We start from the raw sequence: 24297 nt of genomic DNA, 5'->3' as shown, positions 1-24297 counted from the left end.
AAATGTTTGCGTATGTTTTATGTCCTACCGAAACGGTACATAAAAAATACATAAAGTTGGGTCGGTTTCAACTTTACGTAGGTTTTATGAAAAATCTAGTGGAATTAGGTGTATTTCTGTTGGGTACAAAGACGCAGCTGTTGGTTTGACATTTCAGTTACTACGTCTAACGTCGATGACATCTCTTCTGCCAACATAATCTGGTTATTTTTAAATTGGTACATAGTTTTTGGCGCATTATTTCATAGTTTGGTGTGGTTTGGTCCTTCGTGTGTTGTTTTTTGATTATATCCAACACGACATGGAAAACGTATAGACGTCGAATTATTAATTAGTTTGGTGCGATTAAAACCCTAATTGTTTAATAAAGGGGACAAAAGATATAAGGTTAATAGGTGATCGAATAATCCTGGTGTATGAAAAAAACCATATTCTTCATCATGCAGCTTCATTTCTAGACAAGCTTAAATTCTTAAATTCTCCCCTTTTCTCTCGGTCTCGATTTATAGGTCTGACCCACCAACGCCGTTTTTGTTTTGTAACAACTTTGTCTCTGTGTCTTCATAACAGTAAAAGCAATAAAACTGTTGAAATTTCCATCTCAGTGGCACATACATATACACCACAAATAATATTGTTATGTTCTTGACGTTTTGATTTGCGCCTACGCAGATAATTATAATCTTACGGTCACTGTGAACACTTTCTCCACCTGCGTAAAATTATGTCTTATGTCAATATTATGTTTTATGTATCTGTTATGTTTTTGTAACGCTTATGTCCATTGTGAACAAGCACTTAGAAAGTTTTTATTAGATCGTCGGGTATTCGCGTCGCGAAGGATAAAGCGGAGCGACGTCGACGATGCCCAACTTTGCACCCTCCCCATCACCCCCAAACGAAAGTTATGTAGGGGTAACGACCCCTCTTTCCACCCCCCGTGTTCCGGTACCGGTCCGCCCCCGCGGGGGGGGGGGGGGGTGCCGCGACTTCCGCGCCTAGGCCTTTCGAAAGTTTTCCTTTTTTTTGGCCGTTTGGACATCGGTATCAACCGAATGGGAAAAGTCAAATTATTGAGGAATAGCTGTATAATATGATAAAATTATATCTGCGTCTTCTAATCGATGTGTAATTATCTGCATATTCATCACAATGACTAATAAATTAGCCTAATTACTTGTTTACTTTATACAATGGTTGGGCAGGTACATTCTTCGATCTTTGTCTACTCGTTACCATTTCATTGCAATTAAGTATTAGCCAACCCAACATACATCAAATAGAATTAAAATTTAAGTGGAATACACCCTTAATGATAAAATGCAATCCTTTTTAATATTAGTATTATGATGTGCAGTGCACATTTAGCGCAATTATGCTCTAACAACACCGTCTGTAATCACAGTTCCTCAACGGCGCCCCCTGTTAGTGGATAACGGTAACTGTTGTGATTAAAATTTCGCTATTATTGAAATATCTATATCCGCAGGGTGCCATCTGGTGGCAACGTTTAGCATATCTCAAAACGGCACGTTCCGCGGCGCCCTCTGGAAAATAACGGCCGGCGACATACTCCAAAGTCCGCCGCTCATATAAGCATTCTGAGGAGTTGGATATTCAATGGTCGCGCTAAGCACCACCCGGTATATAACTATGACCTAAGACAGGATATACTCCATATCCACGATACTACAAGTATCTCAAAAAGCGCTTTTGAATTTTTTCTATAATATTTTTGTGTGTTTATATTTTCAGGTGACCAAAAGAGAAACATAACTCAACTTACTAACTACATATGCTTCATAAGTATAAAATCACGATAGATGAAATATTAGTAAATAACCTACTACTTATTTCTAATTATAAAACCAAGCAGACTATTATAGGCAGACACTACTTTACTAATGTGATTATTAAATGTCCTAATTTTGTGTCAAATTCAAATATGACTCGAAGATCTTTTAATTCACTTTTTCGTTCTAAGATAATTCCTTTAAGAAAGTCGGTAATTAAAGTGGATAGGCTTCGTTTTACGAGAAAATGTCATAACGTAACACTTATTAGTTTAATCCATATACCATGGTTTAATCGCAACCCGTTTACAGTACACCATTCAAGTAAGTTGTCAAGATCACGTTGCAAGACATAACAATCATCATTACTATCTACTGCCCTAAATATTTTTAAGTCATCACCGTTGTAATTAATTTTTGTAACTTACCAAAGATTATCCATATCGTCACTCATACAGTATTCAGAAGGGAATGGAATAGGAATAGGGATAATTTTATCGTAATTAGCCGAGATGGATAATGAATTAATGATAATTTGAATAACTGAATGTTTCTTGTTCTTAACTTTAATCTCACAATTTTACGTTTCTTCGTTGTAACCGCCGCGTGTTTCTACTAGCTCTGGTTATATTTTCTATTGCTGTATTTACGCGCGTAGGTCCGACAACATGGCGTGGCGGCAATTTAAAATTTCTATTGCGCGTCCAACCGTATAAAAGATAATTACTAGATAGTACCAAAGACTAGATAGTCTTTGATAATACATTACATACGGAGTTAAAAAATATTAGGAAAAGCAGTGGCCCAAGATTGGATCCCTGAGGAACTCGCTTGGTTGGCGATGTACATGTCGGTTTGATCGCCCATATGCTCAACGACTTGCTTACGATCGTGGAGATAGGATGATATGGCATTCACTATGTTGTTCGACACACCAGCCTCTGTTAAAATATTTAAAGCGCTAAAGTTTGCAAAATTCGATTTTTTTATTATTGGTAAATATCAAATTTTTAAGTTTTGAAGATGTTAAAGTTGAATATCAGTTTTAAAACACTATGTAGAAGTCAGTATTGTCGATTTTGGAAGATTTTTTGAAATGCAAGTCAACGGAGTCATAGGTGCAGGGGCTCTAACGAAAAGCAATCAAACGTCAAAAATGTTGAAAAATCTTGAATAACTTGAAAACGTTTGATGCTGGTATAGGGAAATGTGGTATCAAATGAAATAGATTTTCATGTAGATTTCGAAAATGCAATAAAATACAGGATGTTCTATTGGCGCGAACGATTGGGGTGGTGTCCGGGGTGCGAAGCAGAGCACGTGAAAATGTTTCGAAAAAATTTCCACTTTTTGGAGGTAAAACGGAGTTTCCCCCCAAAATCGTTTTTTTTTGTAATATACACGTGGTGCTCTGCAGTTAAGTGGATTTAGTCAAGAGTGTTTATTGTTTGTTGTGTAACAAAGTTGTTTACGAAAATGTGATACAAAACAATAAATCACTTGAGATATAGGTATATGATATAGGGAGATTAATAGATACAAATGTAATAGAGTGTAATAAGCATCTAAAATGGACATATCTTTATTCTTGGCAATAGATAAGAGAGATAGTAGGTAGGTAAACAAGTTTATCAGTCCGTATATGTACCTAATTACCTATTATATGTAGGTATGCAAATTTTTTATGTTTTACATTTTAAATTTTAATTGTAAAATGTGTACCTACACGCCTATGATGTCACTACCGCGCAGTCCGATTTGTAAAGCATTTTTTTATTCTGAAACAGAAACTCAAGAAACGAATGGCGTATATAAAGCAGGCCTTCCACGTGCATTCATTTCTCGAACTTGGAGTGTATACTCCTACAAACGGACCAAGTTCGAACGTGGAAGTGATCATCGCGCAAAGTTTGCATCGTTCTTGGTACGGAGCGAAGAGTTTTGCCAATCCTAAATTCTTGGCGCGGAGCGATGCTGGGCACGCGCGTGGAAGTGGTTGTCGCTCCTGAGATAGATTTACGCATTGTGGTATATGAGGAACCGAAAACGCATATCGTTGTTTTCACGTGCACAATCGTACCTATATTTGTTCACCAAGTTTGTACGAACCATGTGCGAACGTGGAAGTGGTGTTTCAACATTCTGTTCCAAGTTCGAAGACATGGCGTTAATTCAAAGTTCGATGAAATGAATGCACGTGGAAGGCCTGCTTTAGTCTTTCAGCAACTGCTTCAGATTGCGGATATTAACCTCATCAATAAAAATTGACCGTATCTTTACGTTCCAAGGTCCCAGGAGTCCAAAAATGTGCTTTCTAAAAAGTGTCTGTATGTACGCAGTACGGATGTATGTATGTGCGTGGGGCATGATTCTTGTAAACAAGTTTCAGAAGAAACTACCCAACAGATTTGGTTGAAATTTCAAACAAATGGTCTCGAGAGCTGAAAAGGCTCTGGAAGCGATTCGAAGATGGCAAATTCGCATGTCTTTTAACAACACGGTTAGCTGACTATGGCTTTATGATATACCAGCTTAAAGTGTTACTGGGCCACTGCCATGGAAACGAAAATGGCCTGACATAAAATAGGCATGAAAAAGGCTTCATGACGATTTGGGAAAAAAAGAAATCATGCGGTGATAAATAAGTATAAGTGGAGTACGGGCAATCACTTGGTCTTCGCAATAATTATAAGATAAGCAGACTATTTTGAAATTTATCTAGTCTAATCTGGTAAAGCTTTTGAGATTTAGGTAGTATAAATGCGTGTGCAGGCTGCCTCATAGCCGAGTATTATCATCATTTTAAAGATATGTATTTTAAACTTGTATTGATTTCCGTTGGTCTCATGTGTGTAGGTGTTGCCTTAGGTATGTAACGACACTTTTATGATTTGATGCACGAACGGTACGTATGATGAGCTTTACATTACTGGTTTGGGAACAAATGTCAATCACGTTCGTTATTTGTAACACATGCCAACATTTCAGCGAGAAAGAGATGGCAACAATTTCATGTAGAAATTGTTACAAACTATAGTGATGTAAAAGTCATCTTTGGTGCAAAAGAATTGTACTTAGGTATAATTCCATATTGAATTTAATGTTAATTATTATATACCTTTCATTGCTCTGAAAAATGGCTACCGCTGTGTCCAATGCGCCAATTTTGTCAGGGAAACGAGAGAACAAACAAATCAGTTAAGAAATAACTAATGACGTTCTATAATAACGGTTCTGGAAATTATTTTTTCTATTTCGGTGTCACAATGATGATTTTGTACAACTGTTTTCGGAAAACAGTTGTACAAAGACAGTGATTATAGTCGTCTTTTTTTGGTAACTCATCTCTTAAGTTGGCAGTTACTAGTTAGTACAAGTAGGTACTTCGTTGGGTACTTCCATGTTTGAACTTCAAAATGTCAGTCTTACTACGCTGCCAACCTAAAACTTAACGGCATAAAAAGTGTTCCCAACATAAAACATGTTAGTTCTAATGTTCCCTATAGTTTCTGATAATGATTTTTTTAATTAAATTAAAGCACCGAAATAGAAAAAATAGTATGAAAAACGCGTGTTACAATGCTTTATTGTAATACTCCTATCTTGCGGACACTCGTGGCTACGCTTCGCGTCGCCACTCGTGCCACAAGATAGTCGTATTACAATAGGTCGCATTGTCTTTCAATATACTATTTTTTATTTCGGTGTTACAATGAGAATTTTGTGCAACTGTTTTCGGCAAAAACAGTGTTTCAATGAGTTCCATTGTAACATTGTTTTTGGTAACTTTTCATCTCTAAGTTGGTAGTTCGCCAAGACGTCAACGTCAAATCATCAGATGTGAAATCAAATTACATACGTAAAACGAATGTGTTTTCCTTGATTTTTGGTACACGAAGAACTTAATACATTCCAAATCAGCAGTTTAGACATCCACCATAAATAAATTTATCTACGAGTAAAAATTTACGCATTCACGGAATTTAAAGTTTCCAAATGTCAGTGTTGTGTTTATCTCATATACAGGGTGATTCCTATAGTACCTGCCACCGTTTGGGAGCGTATAGGGGGTACCTAGGGGAAGTCTTTTCATATAGGACACTTGGGGTCGGAAATCTAAAATAAGGGCGCCAGAACCAAATTTATCTTCTGGAATTTCACGCCTGTATGTAGGCAACCCAACCGACCGACGTTTCGCGCGGAGCGATGCAGAGCGAGTTAGCGCGAGGAAGCGACATGGGAGGGAAGGAGGGAAAACGACAGTCAAAAGCAATAACGTTTACAAGTGTTCAACGTGGCCACCGTTGTTCTCAATGCACTTCCTACATCTAGCCAACCACTCCCCTCGAACTCGCGTGAAGACTCCTATGTCCTGGCGAACAGCCTCTCCGGCCATGACGACGCGCGCAATTAAGTCCTCTTCGGATTCGACGGGAGTCTCGTAGACGTGCGCTTCCATCACACCCCACAAGTAAAAATCTAATGGGGTGATGTCGGGCGAGCGGGCAGGCCACTCCACCGCACCTCCACGGCCGATCCATCTGTCCGGATAGGTTTGGTCCAAGTGTTCCCTCACCTGCCGCCCGTAGTGAGCAGGGCACCCATCGTGCTGGAACCAGTGGTCCCAGTACAAGTTCACTGGGTTGCCATAATTCCAGAAGGTAAATTTGGCTCTGGCACCCTTATTTTAGATTTCCGACCCCAAGTGTCCTATATCAAAATACTCCCCTACGCACCACCTACACGCTCCCAAACGGTGGCAGGTACTATAGGAATCACCCTGTATATAAGAGAAGATCTACGCTGCCAACTTAAAATTTGTCAACGTAAATGGTGTTGCCAACTTAAGACATATTAATTCTAAAGTAAGACATATTAATTCTAAAGTTTCCTGTAGTTTTTGATAATTACTTTTTAATTAAATTAAAGCCCCGAAATAGAAAAAATAGTATGAAAAACACGTGTTACAATGCTTTATTGTAATACTCCTATCTTGTGGACACTCGTGGCCCCGCTTCGCTACGCCACTCGTGCCACAAGATAGTCGTACCTATTACAATAGGTCGCATTGTAACACTTGTCTTTCAATATACTATTGAATGAGTCGCTACTCAAAAAAGTGATTTTGTCATCCACTTAGCTTACCTAACACTTTTTTGCTGTTGCTCTTGCAATACGTTCCCGACACGTCAAATACCCGCCGCATATACTAGGTAACTAGGCGATCAAGAATGAGTTACTGTCGCGTCACCTTTGGAATTTTTGTTTACATGGAACATTGTGCTTAACTTCAATTTCAAAAGGCGACTCGACAGCAACTCATTTTTGATCGCCCCTATATGATTTTTTTTGTATAGTGATCAAATTACTGTCAAAAAATCGTATGGAAAGTGTAAATCACGAATGTCAATGATTTTTAATTATATGTTATTAAGGATCACTATGCAAAAAATTTCGTGTACCTCGACACGCTTTCAAAGTGCCCTTTTTGCACTTACCTATTTGCTTGATTAAAAAGTATTACTTTCAAAACTAGTTGTACAAATAGGTAACTATTAAATTTGATTTCCTTAAACGTATCGAATCGTAGGTGCAGGCGAATACGCAAACTGCTATTATTGCAATGTTTATTCCGACGAGAACCCTGAAGCCTTTAAGAACTGTCGTCACTTCATTAATATTACCGACACTCATTCATGCCGTGCTACTTTCCTTTGGCCAGTTGCAAGATGCATATTTTATTTTAGAAGTAAGTACTTAATGCTGTCTAATACACGAATATCATCTACCTACCTCTTTTTAGCTACTACAAGAAACGGAAAGACCGTAGAGCAAGCGATAAGACATTGTTCTGACAGGCAATGTTATGAACATTATAATAGGGAGAAAAGAGGCCTTCACTGTTCGGAGTGCAAAGATGAGAATTATTGCAATACTGACAAATATTGATCAATATGATCAAGTCTATAAATATTGTCAACATTTTCCTGCAACCTACTGTTACTATAATGTTTCTTAATATTTTTGTTCTTTTTTCTTTGACATTATCCTCTAAACTAAAAAATGTAATAATTATGTTGTAATATACTTACGTGTTTAAAGCATCACCCGTTTTTGAGAAACCCTATTCCACAATTTTTTGCACTAGGTCGCCGGGGGAGGGGGGGGGATTAATTTTATTTTTCATGGTATTAAAATTGAAGGTCCCAACGAAAGGAACCGATTTCTACCAACTACCGCCCTTCTTTCTGACTTCTTATTAAAAAAGAAGGTGGGGGGGGGGGCTCGTTTTATCTAGGGTTTTATCCTTCATGGTACTGTAACGAAGGGTCTCAACGAAAGGGGCTCATTCCTACCAACCATAGTCCTCCTCGGCCCGTTATCGTGATCGAATAGGTATATTCCTTTATATCTCCAGAACGGATTGTCGAAAGAAGGTACTCTCAAAAGGCCGCGTCTATTGATTCTCTCGCCAAGTATAAGTTGAGAAGTGTTATTCGTTTCTTGCAAGCAGAAGTCCATCGGAGAATATGCCGTGTTTACGGAGAAAATATAATTATGAGTGATGTTATTGTAGGGGAATGGTACCGTAAGTTTAAAAATGGCCGAACTGACGTGCATGATGAAGGAGATCAAGGACGCAAGTCTGTCGCTACAGACGACCTTGTTGAACGAGTTGATAAAGTGGTTAAAGAAAACCGTAGATTCACAATAAGTGCTTTTGTCTGTGGAATTTCCAGAAGTGTCAAGAACTTCTCTGTACTCTATTGTTACCTACCGAACATTTAGGCTCCAAAAAGACTCATTTCAATTCACTGGCGGTAACATATTATGAAGAGGGTATTGGAAAGCTTGGCCACAGGTATGACAAATGCCTCAATCGTCATGGTGATTATATTGAGAAATAAGGGTTCCGGAAAGTTCACCGATCACAATTCACCGATTGCAAATCACCGAGTTCAATTTACCGATATGGCATCTCACCGATCCACAATTCACCGACAGTAGGTACAATTCGTCGATATTAAAAATGCGAAATATTTCAAGATAATTAATAGATAGGAATGTTATTTCAAGAACGTGTATAGGTAAAATGGGGTATATGATTTTATTCGGTCGTCCAAATAGAAGGCTACGTCGTCCTCCACAGTATCCTTTTTCGATGTGGAGTGTTTACCAAAGGATACTAGATGATGTACCGAGGACAAGCAATTCTGTCGAAGGATGGCATCGTGGATTTGAAGAACAGGTGGGGGCGACTCATCCTAATATTTGGAAATTTATAAATTGTTAAAAAAAAGAACAAGGACTTAATTACAATCGAGCAATACGTCAGCGGATTTGAAGCTCAGCCAAAAAAGAAAAAAATATGGAGACTACGCGCAAGGAACTAAACGTATTGTATAGCTCAATACGACGTTAATATTATTATATTCCATTATATTAAGAGGATAGGTAGGTAGCTCATAATTTATCATATTAAGTTTTATGTCTTACTAACCTATCATAGCACATTTTATACCTGTGATACGCGGGCATAAAGTATCACCATAGTAACTCATTTATGCTTAATGACAAAACAAACAAATATTTGCAGATCATTGAAAATTAGAAACGTCAATTATTAATTGTCAATACCTACTAAATCACAAGATTGGCTTTATTTCGTATATTTTCTGGAACTTCTTGCTTATTCACGATGAATTAAATTATTTTTTGTGCAATTGGACGAGAAACAACAACTTCGCGTTCGCCATGGCGGCCGCGAAATTCATTTTCGCGGCCGCTGTCATAGTGACGGCCGTTAAAGTAAAACAATGTCACATATATTTTGACAATCAGCATGTACCTAGGTAATTACAAATCTTTTGGATAAATGTTAATATTAATCGTACAGTTCGTATTGTTACTTATACTTACTCCTGAAAGAAAGTCTAAAGTGTTAGAAGCGTTATACTTTGAAACTGTAACATTTTGATTTTCATTAGAACTCAAACTGACAGGTACACTTTTTTATACACTCGTTTATATTAAGCATTCACTTTAGCATCGAATACACACTCCATAAGCTTGAACTTTTTAAGGTCTTCGATTTTTCCATAAGGTACGCTAATAGTACATTTTCAGACAAGGTTCCGGATATCGAAGAATCACTTTCGGAGGCACACATTTTGACTTTTCTTCTTAGACCATATAGTACATGGACTGCTATTCGCCCTATGCTTTCAATACAAAATGGATGGTCACGAATAGAGGGCACTGTAGTCGTGGGTATGTGAATCTCAGGGTAAACTAAGGTCGTGTAAACACCACTAGGATCGCTTAAAGAGCAGCTTTATAGTAACCGCGTAGTACGGGAAGCTTTAAATACTCTTCATTATTTACTATACGTCCTCAAATAAGAATAAGTCTGCTTTTTTTGGGATATCTAGGCGATTAATTAATTGACGTTTGTTAATTTATAGGTTGACAGTCTCAAATCGTGTCTAATCGGACAACTTCGGGCAGACTCGTTTACCCTGAAACTCACATACCCAGGCGGTGTCCTTGACCATATTTTAGTTACAATTAGCAGTCCATGTACTATATGGTCTAAGCTTTTCTTTCACGAAAAATTATTCATTGTTTATCTCATTTCCATGGTAAAATGAAAACTGGCCGTCTTTCTATTTGCGACGAAAATTATTATTTTTGAAATCTCATTTTTATGTATTGACGATTCTACACAATTGCACAAAAAATGTTGTGTATACGACGGCCGCGTCATTCTTTAACGTCCTCAAAGTTGCCTTGCCTCGGCCGCAAGCGGCCTCGGCGCCAATCTTCTTTTCGGTACGTTAAAGAATGACTTCGCGGCCTAAGTATACAAATAACTATAAAATTACGTTTGACGTTTGGATGGTTTCACTCACATTAACAAATTCGAACCACGCATACTCGATCAAACATAATGAATTATTTTGTAAACGAATTTTGACGAAGAAAACTATTTGTAAAACATAAAATTGTGTATGTACCTACCACGGGCATAAACTGATGTTTATACTCTCGGGCGACTAAAAAGCTCTCGGGCCATAGGCCCTCGAGAATATAAACATTACTATTATGCCCTTACTTAATACATAAATAACTACAGAGTGAGCAACAAAGATTGAAGCGTGCCGCTTCAGCTAAATTGGCAATGTGCCGCTCATAGCATATGCTGATTTGATACAAGATACGAAATACGAATAGACGCACGTCACTGTGACAGCGCAGAACGTCATTTTCGTATACAACTCCATACAAAGAAGGTAGTTTTGATATTAATAGGAACAAGCGGTGATGACGCACGCTTCAATCATTGTTGCTCACTCTGTATTATATTCCATAGATGCAATGTATAATATTTGTTTTCGTATTTTTTGCATTATGCATTAAATAATCAAAGCATTCGAAGTCTTTTTATGAAATATCGGTGAAGTATAAAATCGCAGAATTGCGGAACGGTGAAAATGACGGTCGGTGAATTGTGATCGGTAAATTGTGATCGGTGAATCTTCCTAGACCCGAGAAATAAGCATAAATTTACGTATATTTTGGTAATAAACAATTTTTTTCTGTTTACTTGTCTTTTATTTATGGCGCACCGGAGGTTGAAAAAAAACGGCCCTCGTACCAATCTAGGCAATGCATAAATTAATACTTCATAAATTAAGGGTGCGTTTGCACGCCATGGTGTAAGAAAAGTGAACTAAGAAGTATTTTTGAAATATTCGTTGCTTTGTGCTGCCATCCCGAATCCGCGATCCCTATTTGTACTTCGTTAGGTCGCTGACACTCGCATACATTCGTCTTGAGATAAAATTAAAAATAGTATTTTGCTTATCTTTGGTTACCACCTGTAACTGTAAATATCGTTCCGTAACTCTAAAAAGGGAATTTAGTGATCTTGCGAAATAAATTCTACCTAAAAATACTTATTTACCATAATATGCGGTTTTGTTCAGTAATTCAATTGAATGCCAATAACAGTGCCTAATTGTAATTCCTGAAATGCCATTCAAAGTTGGGTTATGTTATGGATTATGTTTACCTGATTTTCTATTAACTGCAAAATAACAAAAAAAACCAGTACCTACCTAGGTAAGTAAAGTTGAGGATCTTTATTTTAATATAGTTCTAGTAATGGATTGTTTTAGGCTATCTTTCGACTGTACACATTTCCGAAGATTGACTTCCGACACCGAGTACATTTTTTTCCGATTATCATTTTACCGAACAATGTCATTGCAGTGCGTTTATATAAGGCCATCGGTCACATCATGGTCAGAACACGGTGCGGTCAATTATTGTAACCGTGTATTTCTGTACTGTTCATGTTCTGACCGTAACCTGACCGATAATAATGTGAATCGGCCTTAAGGAATACTCAGCCTTTATGATCACAAAGGACAATCCACGCAATATTTTTAGGAAAACCAGATTTGCAAGTCAGCAATACTAACTCATAATTGAATGTTATTTGTTTGGGTGTGAAATCATATTTTGATATAATACCGATAACATTGAGATCCTTCACTCAACGATTGAATTATTCAATGCCGATAGTATGTAGTTCATTCAAATTATGGGAACCAAGATGGCATCCAATCGGTGGGGTTTCGTTATTATTAATAGTGCTTAAATTTAGTTGTAAGTGACGTGTACATTTATTATCGAATAAATATATAATCTTCAGTTACTGATTTCTTGCAGAGTTGTCTGATAGCACTTCCGAGGTGTAAATACCATCGTACAAGTCGACAGTGCTATTAGATAGCAACTTGGGCGAGAGTATTCTTGCCCATAAGTAGCGCTTCGTCTGGTAAACGTAAGCAGTATTAACACTGTATTATCAATTCAGAAACACCATCCCACATAACCTCTTTTTGTTGTAAGCTCTGAAATTTTTATATTAATTAATTATAACGTAGAGTGAAAAATCCCATGATCCTAAACTCAACGTTTATAAAGACTTCTTTTGCCAGTTTCCTAACCCAAATTTTGAATGTAGGTAACGTTAACCAGTGTAATTCCTACTTATGGTACGGTTTTTTGCTGGATACATTTTATCTGCATTAATAACCAACAAAGCCAATAAAGGAATAAGTTATACTGCTAAAAAATAGATACATTAATACATTCCAATAAGTACTCCACTTTAAATTTCCCGCTTTGTAAGAATAGTATACCGTAGCCATCTTAGTGGATACACGTTGAACTACACTGAGCACAGATTTCTTTTCTATAATTGTTTTACGAGTTATTTTTCAAGTGTACGGAGTTCATACCGTTTGTGCTTTAGAAACCACATATTATCCATTTTTACATCACGTTTTATTCCTTATATGTTCAAGAATCTGGAGAAACAATTTATATTTCAAAAACTTCTTTGACCTTTGAATTATACACAAAAGATTGCCATTGCAATCGAACGTCTACTTTATACACTTTCAGAGAATGTGCTATGAGTTTTAGTGCAATATAAACTGTTCACTCATAATTTACATACATTTAAGAACAAGAAACAACAAACATTTCCCAAAAAAAATGTATAGTTTTTAAAAACGGTATGAATTCCGTTAGGCATGTTTCCCATAAGAATGCTATTGTGAGATAGGCAACACACAATACTGATAGCGCGCCCTTAATATAAATGCATAAGTGCGGTACTTAAAACAAAACTTTTGAGCGTATCATGCTTCAATCAACATATATCTGCAAAATGTAAATAATAAGTTATACCTATATGACATAAAATTCAAAGGTTGATGGTTAGTACTAGAACCAATAAAATGATTACTACCTGTAATTACACTTTTCAAAATAAAACAAAGATATAGAAATATAGAGCGTCTCGTATTTTTTTCCCATTGTTGTAATGTGCGTTGTCTACCCGCAAGGGTATGTCACCACATTATTAAGGATCCTCCTTATAGTTTTGTATTGTCGTCCGTCCGCCCGTGTGCGCTCTAACTCTTTTTAAAAGTGGCCGATTGGGTTGAAATTAGATGTACGGGTACTTTGAACATTAAGGGCGGACGCTATTGATTTTCAGGAAGCTGGTTCAGCGGAAACAAAAGTTATAGGACTTCGAGTGAATCGGGAACAGGAAAATCTACGGGCTCAATATAATAGAAATCAAAACATTTCATTCCCTAGGTCATGTATCGAGTTCGGACTTTCGCTAGAGATTATTCCCTATTACTCTTAGATGTGTAACAGTTCAATATAGCTCTTCTCTGAGGTATAGCTCAAAAGTTTTAGAGCAAAATGTACCCAAAATTATTTTTTACACATGAATTTGGAGTTTTAAAGGTTTTCCAACGCATTATCTTCATGCTGAAAGAGTACATTAAATTATTTTTCTGAGGTCACATGAATTTTGAATCAAAATATGTCAAAATCGTTATTTATGCACCAATCTCGTTGCAAAAAAGACCAAGAACATTATCTCAATGACCAAAACTTGAATTTGATCTATTTTTGGCAACCACATGGACTTTGATCAAAACATCAAACTATCGTTATTCTTGCACTGATATCGTTGGCAAGATTAAGAGCATTATCTCAATGACAAAGACATGAATTTGATGCATTTTTGTTAACTAAGTGATTGTAATACCAAAGAGTAACTAATTGGTAATACTGAGGATCCTTCGATATTTCGTTGTATTGGTTTTTTTGAAGAAGCTCCTTGAACGCCCTGTTCCCGATGCCATTCAAGGCATGAATTTCCTGACCCTACGTTTGACGGCGTCGATAAAATCCAGATCCGTCGACCTTCTAGGCGTCCATGTGCCGGGTGACCCAATAAGACCGTTCTTCGGCCATATCTCGAGAACCGTTCGTCATATGACTTAAGGGAGAAAAAAATTATTGGCTAAATCGGTCATGAAGAATCGCTGGAAAATATGTTCAAGTTCTAAAAATGACTAACAGAGGGTGTAACTGCCATCTTAAATTTTAAAATTGCATTTTCTTTAAATTTCGCATAATGATCTAAAAAAAATTTTTTCACATTTTTAAAAAAACCAGTATATCTATAATTTTCGTAAAAACAAAAACTCAGTTATTTCAAAAACAAAGATGGTGTGGGGCGTTCAATTGTTTTTGCAATAACCTGCTTTAACTTCTTAACCGTTTGGCCGATTTTAACAAATTTGGTATTGTTGAAAAGAGCATTGAAGCAATGAGAATATAGTTAACTTAGTTGAATCCGTCTCCGCCAGGGGGCTAGTTTTGACACTGACCCAAAATCCTAAAAAAATCAAAAAAATCAAATGGAATGATATGAGTCTTTCTTTATGAAAAAGTAGCCAAATAACATCCAGAGAGGCCAGTGAAAACCGTTTTTCAAAATCTCGTTCCTAACCTCAAATATTGCGAAAATTAATAAAAACGCTTAAATTGTATCTTAAATTTACTTTTTACGTATTTCCGGTATTTGTCGATGGCGCGAAAGAAAAGGACGCTACACTTTTAGGTAGGCCTGGAAAATTAAACAAATGAAACACGATGCATTATAAAATAATAACAGCCGTAATTTGTAAATTATTCTGTTGTGTATACATTCATAAAGTGCAGTTTTTTGAATTTGTAATCTTTTCTAAAATGCGGATTTCTAACCAAGAAGCTTTTAATATGCTGGCGATATATTTTGAATATTTTCAAAATGCGATCATCGCTGCCCACATCTTCTATTTGCGATATCCGAATCGAACCATAGCTGCCAGCATATAAAATGCTTCTGGGTTAGAAATCAGAATTTTAGAAAAGATTACAAGTTCAAAAAACTGCACTTTCTGAATGTATACACAGCAGAATAATTTACAAATTACGGCTGTTATTATTTTATAATGCATCGTGTTTCATTTGTTTAATTTTCCAAGGCCTACCTAAAAGTGTAAGGTCCTTTTCCAAACAATCTTTCGCGCCATCGACAAATACCGGAAAATACGTCAAATAAGATACAATTTAAGCATTTTAATTAATTAAATAATTAATCTCATTTTCCCAATAGTTGAGGTCAGGAACTAGATTTTGAAAAACGGTTTTCACTGGCCTCTTTGGATGTTATTTGGCTACTTTTTCATAAAGAAAAAGTCATATCATTACATTTGATTTTTTTGATTTTTTTAGGATTTTGTGTCATAGTGTCAAAACTAGCATCCTGGCGGAGGCTAAATTAACTATATTCTCATTGCCTCAATGCTCTTTTCAACCATACCAAATTTGTTAAACTCGGTCAAACGGTTAAAGCAGGTTATTGCAAAAACAATTGAACGCCCCACACCATCTTTGTTTTTGAAATAACCGAGTTTTTGTTTTTACGAAAATGATAGATAAACTGGTTCTCTTTAAAAATGTGAAAAAAGAATGTTTAGTTTATTATGCGAAATTTAAAGAAAATGCAATTTTAAAATTTAAGATAGCAGTTACGCCCTCTCGTGGTCATTTGTAGAACTTGAAAATATTTTCCAGCGATTCTTCATAACCGATTTACCCAATAATTTTTTTACCCCATACGACGAACGGTTCCCGAGATATGGTCGAGGAACAGTCTTATTGGGTCACCCGGTACACCAGTCCACATGTGCAGTGGCACATCCGGATGCGGTGCTTAATGTCACTAGAGCGGTGCTATTATTTCGCCATCTATTAGTGATTCTTTTTGAGAGTATGCATTGTAAGTGGTGACATCTGTGTTGCTTTACGTCAATCATTAAACAAATGATGTTTACTGAAGTACTTTTAACCTACAAAATAATCGACCCTTTATACAATTACGATTGCAATTCACCTTACGTTCCTTTTTGAATAGATAAGCTAAAAGAACATAACACGTAATGGGCAACGTGGACACGAAGCTAAATTTTCGAAAGGCCGTCGTACAATTAACTTCAAAAACTGAGGTAATAACAAGGAAAAACTCTAAAATATGTTCACTAAAAATAATGTTTTTGTGTTTTAGCGTATCGATGTATCAGATGACGCATTTTGGGAACAGTTTTGGTCCGAAAATGTAACAAACATACAAGACATTTTCACACTGGTTCCGGCAACAGAGATTCGGTCATTACGTGAGGAGGCCCCAACGAATTTGGCCACCCTGTGTTATAAGGCGGTCGAAAAAATCGTCAAAGTAGTTGACAGCAGCTGTCGAACACAACACGAACAACAGACAGGTATTTAATCGCCAGAACAATAAAGTGGTAGCAATTTTTTGTAGCCTTAAACTGTGTTCGATTGCTGACGAGGATATTGCCGTACATTTTTGAAGACCCAGAGTGGAGAGGGTTCTTTTGGTCTTCTCTGCCTAATCAGTGCGAGAATGAAGAGGAACCGCTGCCTTTAGCACAATCACTGCAAAATGCAGTGTGTGTAAGTATTCGATAGTAACTAGGTAGGTAGATTTGATGATGAGGAATTTTGTGGTAAGAATTTCATTAACGGATGTGTGACCACAAATTAAGTCATTGATTAGATTTTTTTCTCGCCTTCTGTACTTGCTCTTAAGATTTGGAACAATCCTTTTAATTTACTGCAGCGCAATTAATAATACTTAGGTCTTTATTTAGACAAAGAAAAGAAAAACGTATTTCGTCATCAGAACCTGCAACTTTTAGTCAAGTCAGGCTACTTCACTTAACCCACGATACCCATCCTCTAAACGTAAATGTGTATACAAAATTACATTACTTAATGGTATAACTAGCGAAAAAAACATCAATATCATAACAACCAATAAAAAGATAAACTATGATTGAAGACAGAAATCCTAAAAAGAAGAGAAATAGAAAGAAAGAAAAATTAATCATTTCATTTAATTTTAATCAAGTAGGCTTAATTTCCGATTCCACCCATTCATTCACTTTTTCGTAGTTATTCGTTGCTGTTACTTAGAAATTTAAGGTGCAGGTGCTCTCTTTGTGAAGAATGTTGTGTTGACATTCCATCAGTATCTTCGTATGCACAGCATTAGGATTGTAGTAAATAAAAATGGTATAAGAAACTATCAAAAATTTAGAACGTAAACAAAGAAAAAAATGCAATTTCAGCCCAGACGTAATTAAATTGAAGGTTATGTTTATTTTAAGTATTCAACTCAATCTCATGGTATTGTCCCGTATGACATTTCCAACGTTAGCATACAAATTTGAATACAAATTAGTACATTATAATACAAACACCTACAAAACGAATTCCATTAATTTTAGATAAACCAAATTACTTAAGTACCTAATTAACTTAAATTCATGGTCATTAATTGAATCTTAAAGTAACAAAACCAGTCGGTAGACGGTATAGCTACCTAAAAGTAGTTCAGAACCACAGAAGTGCGTCCGGAAGGACGTGCGAAACTCGAGCAATAGCAATTTGCTTTCATTTATAAAATGCGCCACAAAGAAACCTTCAAGTATTTACAGAGGGTCTTCCCAATTTCCTTTCGTAACTAAATCTTTCTTTTGCGGCGAACTTTGGTAGGAAGTCCGCACACAAATGGATTGAAAATTAAACAATCTAATTAGTGGACTCAAAATTAAAATTTAATTCAAAGAAAAATAAATAAATTTACAATTTATTGGAAAAGTAGTGACAGAAGGCGGCAACCTGGATGTGATGGCGGACGGACTCGAGTGCCACCAGAAGATTATAGCCTTTTTTCTGGCCAAGGTCGCTGATATCGGAACAGTCTCGAAGGTTTATCATAATCAGTAGCTACGGTAACGTCCAGGGAAGCAGCTAAAACTGATTTACGGCACACTTAATTAATTGGCGGTAGCTACAGGAAATCAAATACAGGAAAAGGAAAGCAAGAAAATAATTAGTTGAAGAAAGCTAGCAAGCTTACTTTACGGTGATAAAATCGTAAAACGTACAGTGAAAATTGCCAAAAAATCTTGCTATTTGATTAACACACCAACGGAAAAGACCCCCCTCTAAACAGCGGCTTTACTAAAAATTCAGCCATTTCATGAGGGACCGACGGTTTTTCTAGCTGACCCAGCGTATTCGATTTATAACGTACAAAAATTAATAATAATAATAATAATAATTTATTGTCCAAACAGACTATCTTTATTTAATTGTGTGGCCTGCGATAAACATAAAAATCTGTAATTGGTCTTAAAATGTTGCTCATTTAGGCGGGCCTCTAATGAAACCTATCACGACTGGTTCAGATGAGATTTATTGCAACTCATTTAAACACTTACTTCATTTGCCGGATTAAAATTTCCAAATTCGGTAGCACAGTAATGCCCATTGTTACCTAGAATTTCGGGTCAATCGCAACAGGTCTGCGACCTTGCAGCTTTAATGCTCGTTTTAAATTGACATAGGAAACCAAAATCAACCAATAATTACTTAAATGCGCCGAAATTCTAAAATATTAATTTTTCCCTTAGTTCCGATGCAGAGAACTCGGATGCTACACAAATAATTTACATATCTCTACCGGAATAATTATAAAACTGATATCAATTTATATATGTATACAGCAACTGGTTTTCCTATCGGCGACTAAGACGGCGCTAGAAATTAAAACAGATACTTTTACCTTCTGTTTCCAACTCCGAAAAGAAGTAAATACTTTCGGAACAACACTTTGCGTAACGCTTCTAGACCCTGGGCGTTCAATAAAGCTGGTAGCGGTCATGTACAGTGTGTTCATAAATTCCTATATGATAACTTAAGTGCTTTGTTTCATTTTTTGCGACGGTACGCTTTAATTCTACCCCCAGTCTATGTCCTAGGCGTTAGTGGTCCAAAAAGATATGTGATCGAAACCACAGTGTGAACTGGTAGTTAATATACTGAGTGGTTCTCAAAACTGGCTCGCGTCTATATCAGTCAATTCAATTGTTTTTTGACACTTCCTGTTTAGTCTGAAAGTGGCTCAATTTTCGATTTTTAAATGAGACGCGTTGTATTTTTTGTTTATTTTGATAGAAAAGAGATTCTAAGAACTGTGACACCTAATTTGTCACATTTTGGTTGATATGTGGTCAAGTAGCCTATGAAAAATACACTATTACAAACGCGTTTAAATAAAATACTGTGGCTCATTTCGTTCTTATAAAAGAGGATTGTTCTATGAATACTTCGATACAATGCACGACTATCCATTTTAAATGGTTTAACGCACTCTAGGTAGAATAAAATGAGACAAAATTAGACAATCTGTCAAAAAGTGACAAGTTGAGTGTGATATTGGATACGAAAAATGTGAACACTATCCGGATCGCACCATGGGTTCGAATAAATGCACGATTAACACACATGAAAAGAACGATAATCAAAATTCCTGAAAAAAAGGGACGCTTGTTTGGACAAATTTCCCCGCACGCAGGTGTCTACAAAAGAAATAAGAAAATTGTAGTTACTTAGTTTTTTTCTATTTTAATAATCCTAATATGACGCCCTTAACTCCACACACAAACGCTGCTTCTTCATTTTACTTTTCTTTAACACGCAAATTTTGATGACAAGCAACATTAACTCAATGAATGAAATTACGAGCTGCCAGTGGCTATTCAATAGTAAACACTTTTAACTTTGATAATAAGAGAACCTTGTCTAAAGATCTAACAGTCCCCGTAATTGCTTCCTTTATCTCAACTTGACCAACTTTCTGTCTGTACAGAAATATTATGAAAATGACGAACTGCGTCTTCAATCAATCAAATAGCGTTAAGAAACATACGATTTCCAACCGTCGCCAACCAGTTTGCTTGCAATATTTAACGAAACACCACCTCGATTACAGAATAATCTCCCTCGTATTTTCCAAAAATGCACCAATTACAAGTAGATTAAATAACGCCGGCTGTAAAGGAACGCGTCCCCACTTACGCCGAAAATAATGCGAACATCGTTGACCACCTGCATCTCTTGTTATCAGCATCAGAACATGTGCGTTTATTAAATTACATTTGAGAACACTCTGTATCATAAACCCTTAAATAAACCCTTTATAAAAATACACAAACCTGATCAGGTTCTTACTTAATGGACAAAACCAAAAGGAAAAATAACACTGAGCCACAAATTCAAGTAAAACGAACCAACTCTGCGTTTATTCATAAATAACACCCCCCTCTCCGCAATTTACAGTTTAAGAAATTGAAATATTTCTCATATACAGGGTGTCTCTTCATTATCTATTAGCACCGGCAATACGAAAACAAGAACATAATTGTGTAACAGATTGATCTAATTCTAATACAACCTTCACATGCCATGCATGCATTTCAGAAAAAGTTTCACTACTCCATTGTTTCCTGTACAAATTTCATTGTTTTAGGATCTTTTATTTTGTCCTGACTTCACCGTAATGGGAGCACGTAAACTTGGCCCTGTAAGTGCATTCACCACTGAATTGTAAGATTTACAAAAAGAAACCGTTTGCAGGATAAAGCCGAAGACTTATTAGCTATAGACAGTTGCGAGTATATCTGGGAGGCCGGAGTCGGATTCGCGCATTCCCCGCCGAGGAATACCATTTTCGACTCGAACCGCACGGAGCTGATCAAATTACTTTTGACATGTTTCAGCGAAACAATTTATCAGCCGCCGTCCGAAATATCGATAAATCCAAATAAGTGGATTATGTGAGTAGACTCACGCACACACACTAAGCTACCTATACTTTTAGGCACCTAACTTCGGCCGACAATCGCCACGCCCTCCCCATGTTTACCTCACTGTTAAATACGGTATGCGCCTATGATCCGGTTGGTTTGGGCGTGCCGTACAACCATTTATTATTCAACGATTCCCTGGAACCGTTAGTAGAGGCTGCTTTACAAATTCTCATCGTAACCTTAGACTACGATACCAGTAACAGCACGACTACGTCGGACTCGGAAGAAGCCCCAACACCCGATAACCTTTTCATTAATTATTTATCGAGAATTCACAGAGACGAGGATTTCCATTTTATACTGAGAGGCGTTACGAGGTTGCTTAACAATCCTCTTGTCCAGACGTACCTACCGAATTCCACCAAGAAGGTTTACTTTCATCAGGAGTTACTTATATTTTTCTGGAAAATGTGCGACTATAATAAGGTATGCGTTGTTTGGGTCGGTAAGTGTAATATTGTAATTTTTCTAGAAATTTCTGTACTTTGTTTTGAAAAGTAGCGACGTACTTGAAGTCTTAGTTCCGGTGCTGTATCATTTGAATGACTCCAGAGCAGATCAGTGTAAGTAGTTTTCATCTTTTAAACGCTAGCTGTGAATTTCAGGTGTTAAATCATAATTAATTGAGTAAGTGAAATTCATCCACGCTTCTCGCATCAATATTCAGTGCTTTCATTTTTTCCTTTGTAAATGCCAGTAGAGAATGTAACGGGTGGTCGCTTTAGAATGTCAAAAATATATCTTAGATTTTGTATTTTATTCGACGAAAATTTACAAATATGCCGCTTTTTAGCGAACATGAACAAAAATATGTCTGGACATAAAATGCGTGCATTTTTGATAAAGGTGTGCATTTTTGAGATAAAACGGGGTTTTTAGGCAGACCAATATGCGAACTTATTCAATTTACTGACTATATTGCAGTTGATTTTAAACTTCAATGAATTTATTGAATTTTGTAGCTCGAGTGGGTTTAATGCATATCGGAGTATTTATCTTGCTTCTTTTATCTGGCGAGCGAAATTTCGGAGTACGCCTCAACAAGCCTTACACCGCAACAATTCCGATGGACATTCCCGTGTTTACCGGCACTCACGCGGACCTGCTGATTATCGTATTTCACAAGATCATAACGACCGGACATCAACGTCTGCAGCCGTTATTTGACTGCCTTTTGACTATTCTAGTAAATGGTTCGTACTCGATTTTTCCCAAATCCTGATTAATGCAGAAGTCTCTCTTGCAGTCTCCCCTTATTTAAAAACCCTATCCATGGTGGCAAGCACGAAACTGTTACACCTACTGGAGGCGTTCAGCACGCCTTGGTTTTTATTTTCGTCCCCCTCCCACCACCATTTAGTATTCTTCCTTTTAGAAATATTCAACAACATTATCCAGTATCAGTTTGACGGTAAGCTCCCAACTTTTCTCATTCGTTCGACTAATAAACCAATCGGTAGGTAACTCCAATTTGGTTTACACGATTATACGTAAACGGCAGGTTTTTCATAGTTTAGCGAATTTGCCGTGCGACTACGGAAGCATCGCGAAATCCCTCAACAAAAAAATCAAAAATCACCTGCCCAAGTCGGTGAGTCATGAAAACGTGCAGGAACTGGCGATGGACGGTTCGCATCCCGCCCTACCCGCGGAACCGGGAACGCTAAAGGCGTCTTTGCCCGACACACCCGGCATTACCCAAATGACCGAGAAAGAGTCGGCGCACCCGGCGTATCAGCAATTGGATCAGTTACCGCTAACAAATGGCATGGCATCTTTGAATTTAAATACGTCCGGCTGCAGCGGTGGCTTCGACAAGAACGAGCAAAAAGACATGAATGTAAATTTAACGGACCCTTCAATACAGCCGGACAAATCTCGAACGGATGACCTGACGACACCCCTAAAACATTCGGTCAACACAGTAAGTCGAACTTTTAGCGTCGCGTTACACATCTCGTTTTCTTTTAGCGTAACAGTTTGCGCGTATCGGCAACATCTGATAGAATGGTGAGCCAATGGGTGCCGACTGGTGAATGGGTGCAATCATGGAAAAGCAAACTACCCTTGCAAACGATTATGAGGTTACTGCAGGTTTTAGTACCACAAGTTGAGAAAATTTGCATTGACAAGTAGGTGAACAAATTTTAATCCAATCGCATGACAGTGTTTACCTAGGGGCCTTACTGATGAAAGTGAAATTTTGAAATTTTTACAACATGGTACACTAGTCGGACTACTGCCCGTTCCCCATCCCATTTTGATCAGGAAATACCAGGCAAATACTGGAACCACAGTTTGGTTTCGAACCTACATGTGGGGCATTATCTATCTCAGGTAACTTAATCTTCGATTCTATTAGTAGTGTTTTTATTTATTTTTAGGAATGTGGAACCGCCAATATGGTATGATACGGACGTTAAATTATTTGAAATTCAAAAAGTGTAAGTTTAAATGTCTATTTATTATTTATTGCGTAGCATTCCAGTATATGTTGTAATTTTCGTAGATTGTGATATAACTACTATCGACCATATTTTTGTATTTACCTCTTTTTTTGTTTAAAATGCTTTAATAAGTGTAAATTAATTTATTGCTTTGTATCATATTATAGAAATGTATATCTAATTGTTAATTAAATTATTTACCGTCGATCTTTCTCTTAATAACTTCAACTGGTCCTTCCAGTCTCATATTTTTGAGAACTTCGGACTGTGATAAATAAACAATAAGGTTTATGGTTTGCAAACCTCTAACTTGCATTTATTACTTCACAATCAAACGTACATCACAGAACCTACCACCTATCCAATGTTGCAAACATGGGAAAAGGG

The 24297-nt window shown here is 36.9% G+C and overlaps 1 protein-coding gene and 2 long non-coding RNA genes across 3 annotated transcripts; 2 read left to right on the top strand and 1 right to left on the bottom strand.

The window, feature by feature from the left end:
* The first annotated feature begins 4510 nt into the window (after positions 1-4510).
* Positions 4511-7897, top strand: LOC116177796. Its single transcript, XR_004146754.1, has 3 exons — positions 4511-4661; positions 7384-7542; positions 7597-7897. It is a non-coding gene; the product is annotated as an uncharacterized LOC116177796 (long non-coding RNA).
* An 8644-nt stretch (positions 7898-16541) lies between these two features.
* On the top strand, positions 16542-24115 carry LOC116177768 (protein HID1). Its single transcript, XM_031496857.1, has 13 exons — positions 16542-16729; positions 16789-17002; positions 17047-17198; positions 21124-21177; positions 21231-21430; positions 21475-21889; positions 21936-22026; positions 22426-22656; positions 22710-22874; positions 22924-23387; positions 23435-23595; positions 23642-23800; positions 23848-24115. Exons 1-13 carry the CDS (start codon positions 16664-16666, stop codon positions 23909-23911), a joined length of 2436 nt encoding a protein of 811 aa, XP_031352717.1. The 5' UTR covers positions 16542-16663; the 3' UTR covers positions 23912-24115.
* Positions 17887-18126, bottom strand: LOC116177802. Its single transcript, XR_004146759.1, has 2 exons — positions 18057-18126; positions 17887-18007 (listed from the first exon to the last, which is right to left on the bottom strand). It is a non-coding gene; the product is annotated as an uncharacterized LOC116177802 (long non-coding RNA).
* Positions 24116-24297: the final 182 nt, after the last annotated feature.

This window comes from Photinus pyralis, unplaced genomic scaffold (genome assembly GCF_008802855.1).
Source record: "Photinus pyralis isolate 1611_PpyrPB1 unplaced genomic scaffold, Ppyr1.3 Ppyr1.4_LG8, whole genome shotgun sequence".
In the NCBI taxonomy this organism is placed as follows: Eukaryota; Metazoa; Arthropoda; class Insecta; order Coleoptera; family Lampyridae; genus Photinus; species Photinus pyralis.
This window is presented reverse-complemented; position numbering and strand designations above follow the sequence as displayed.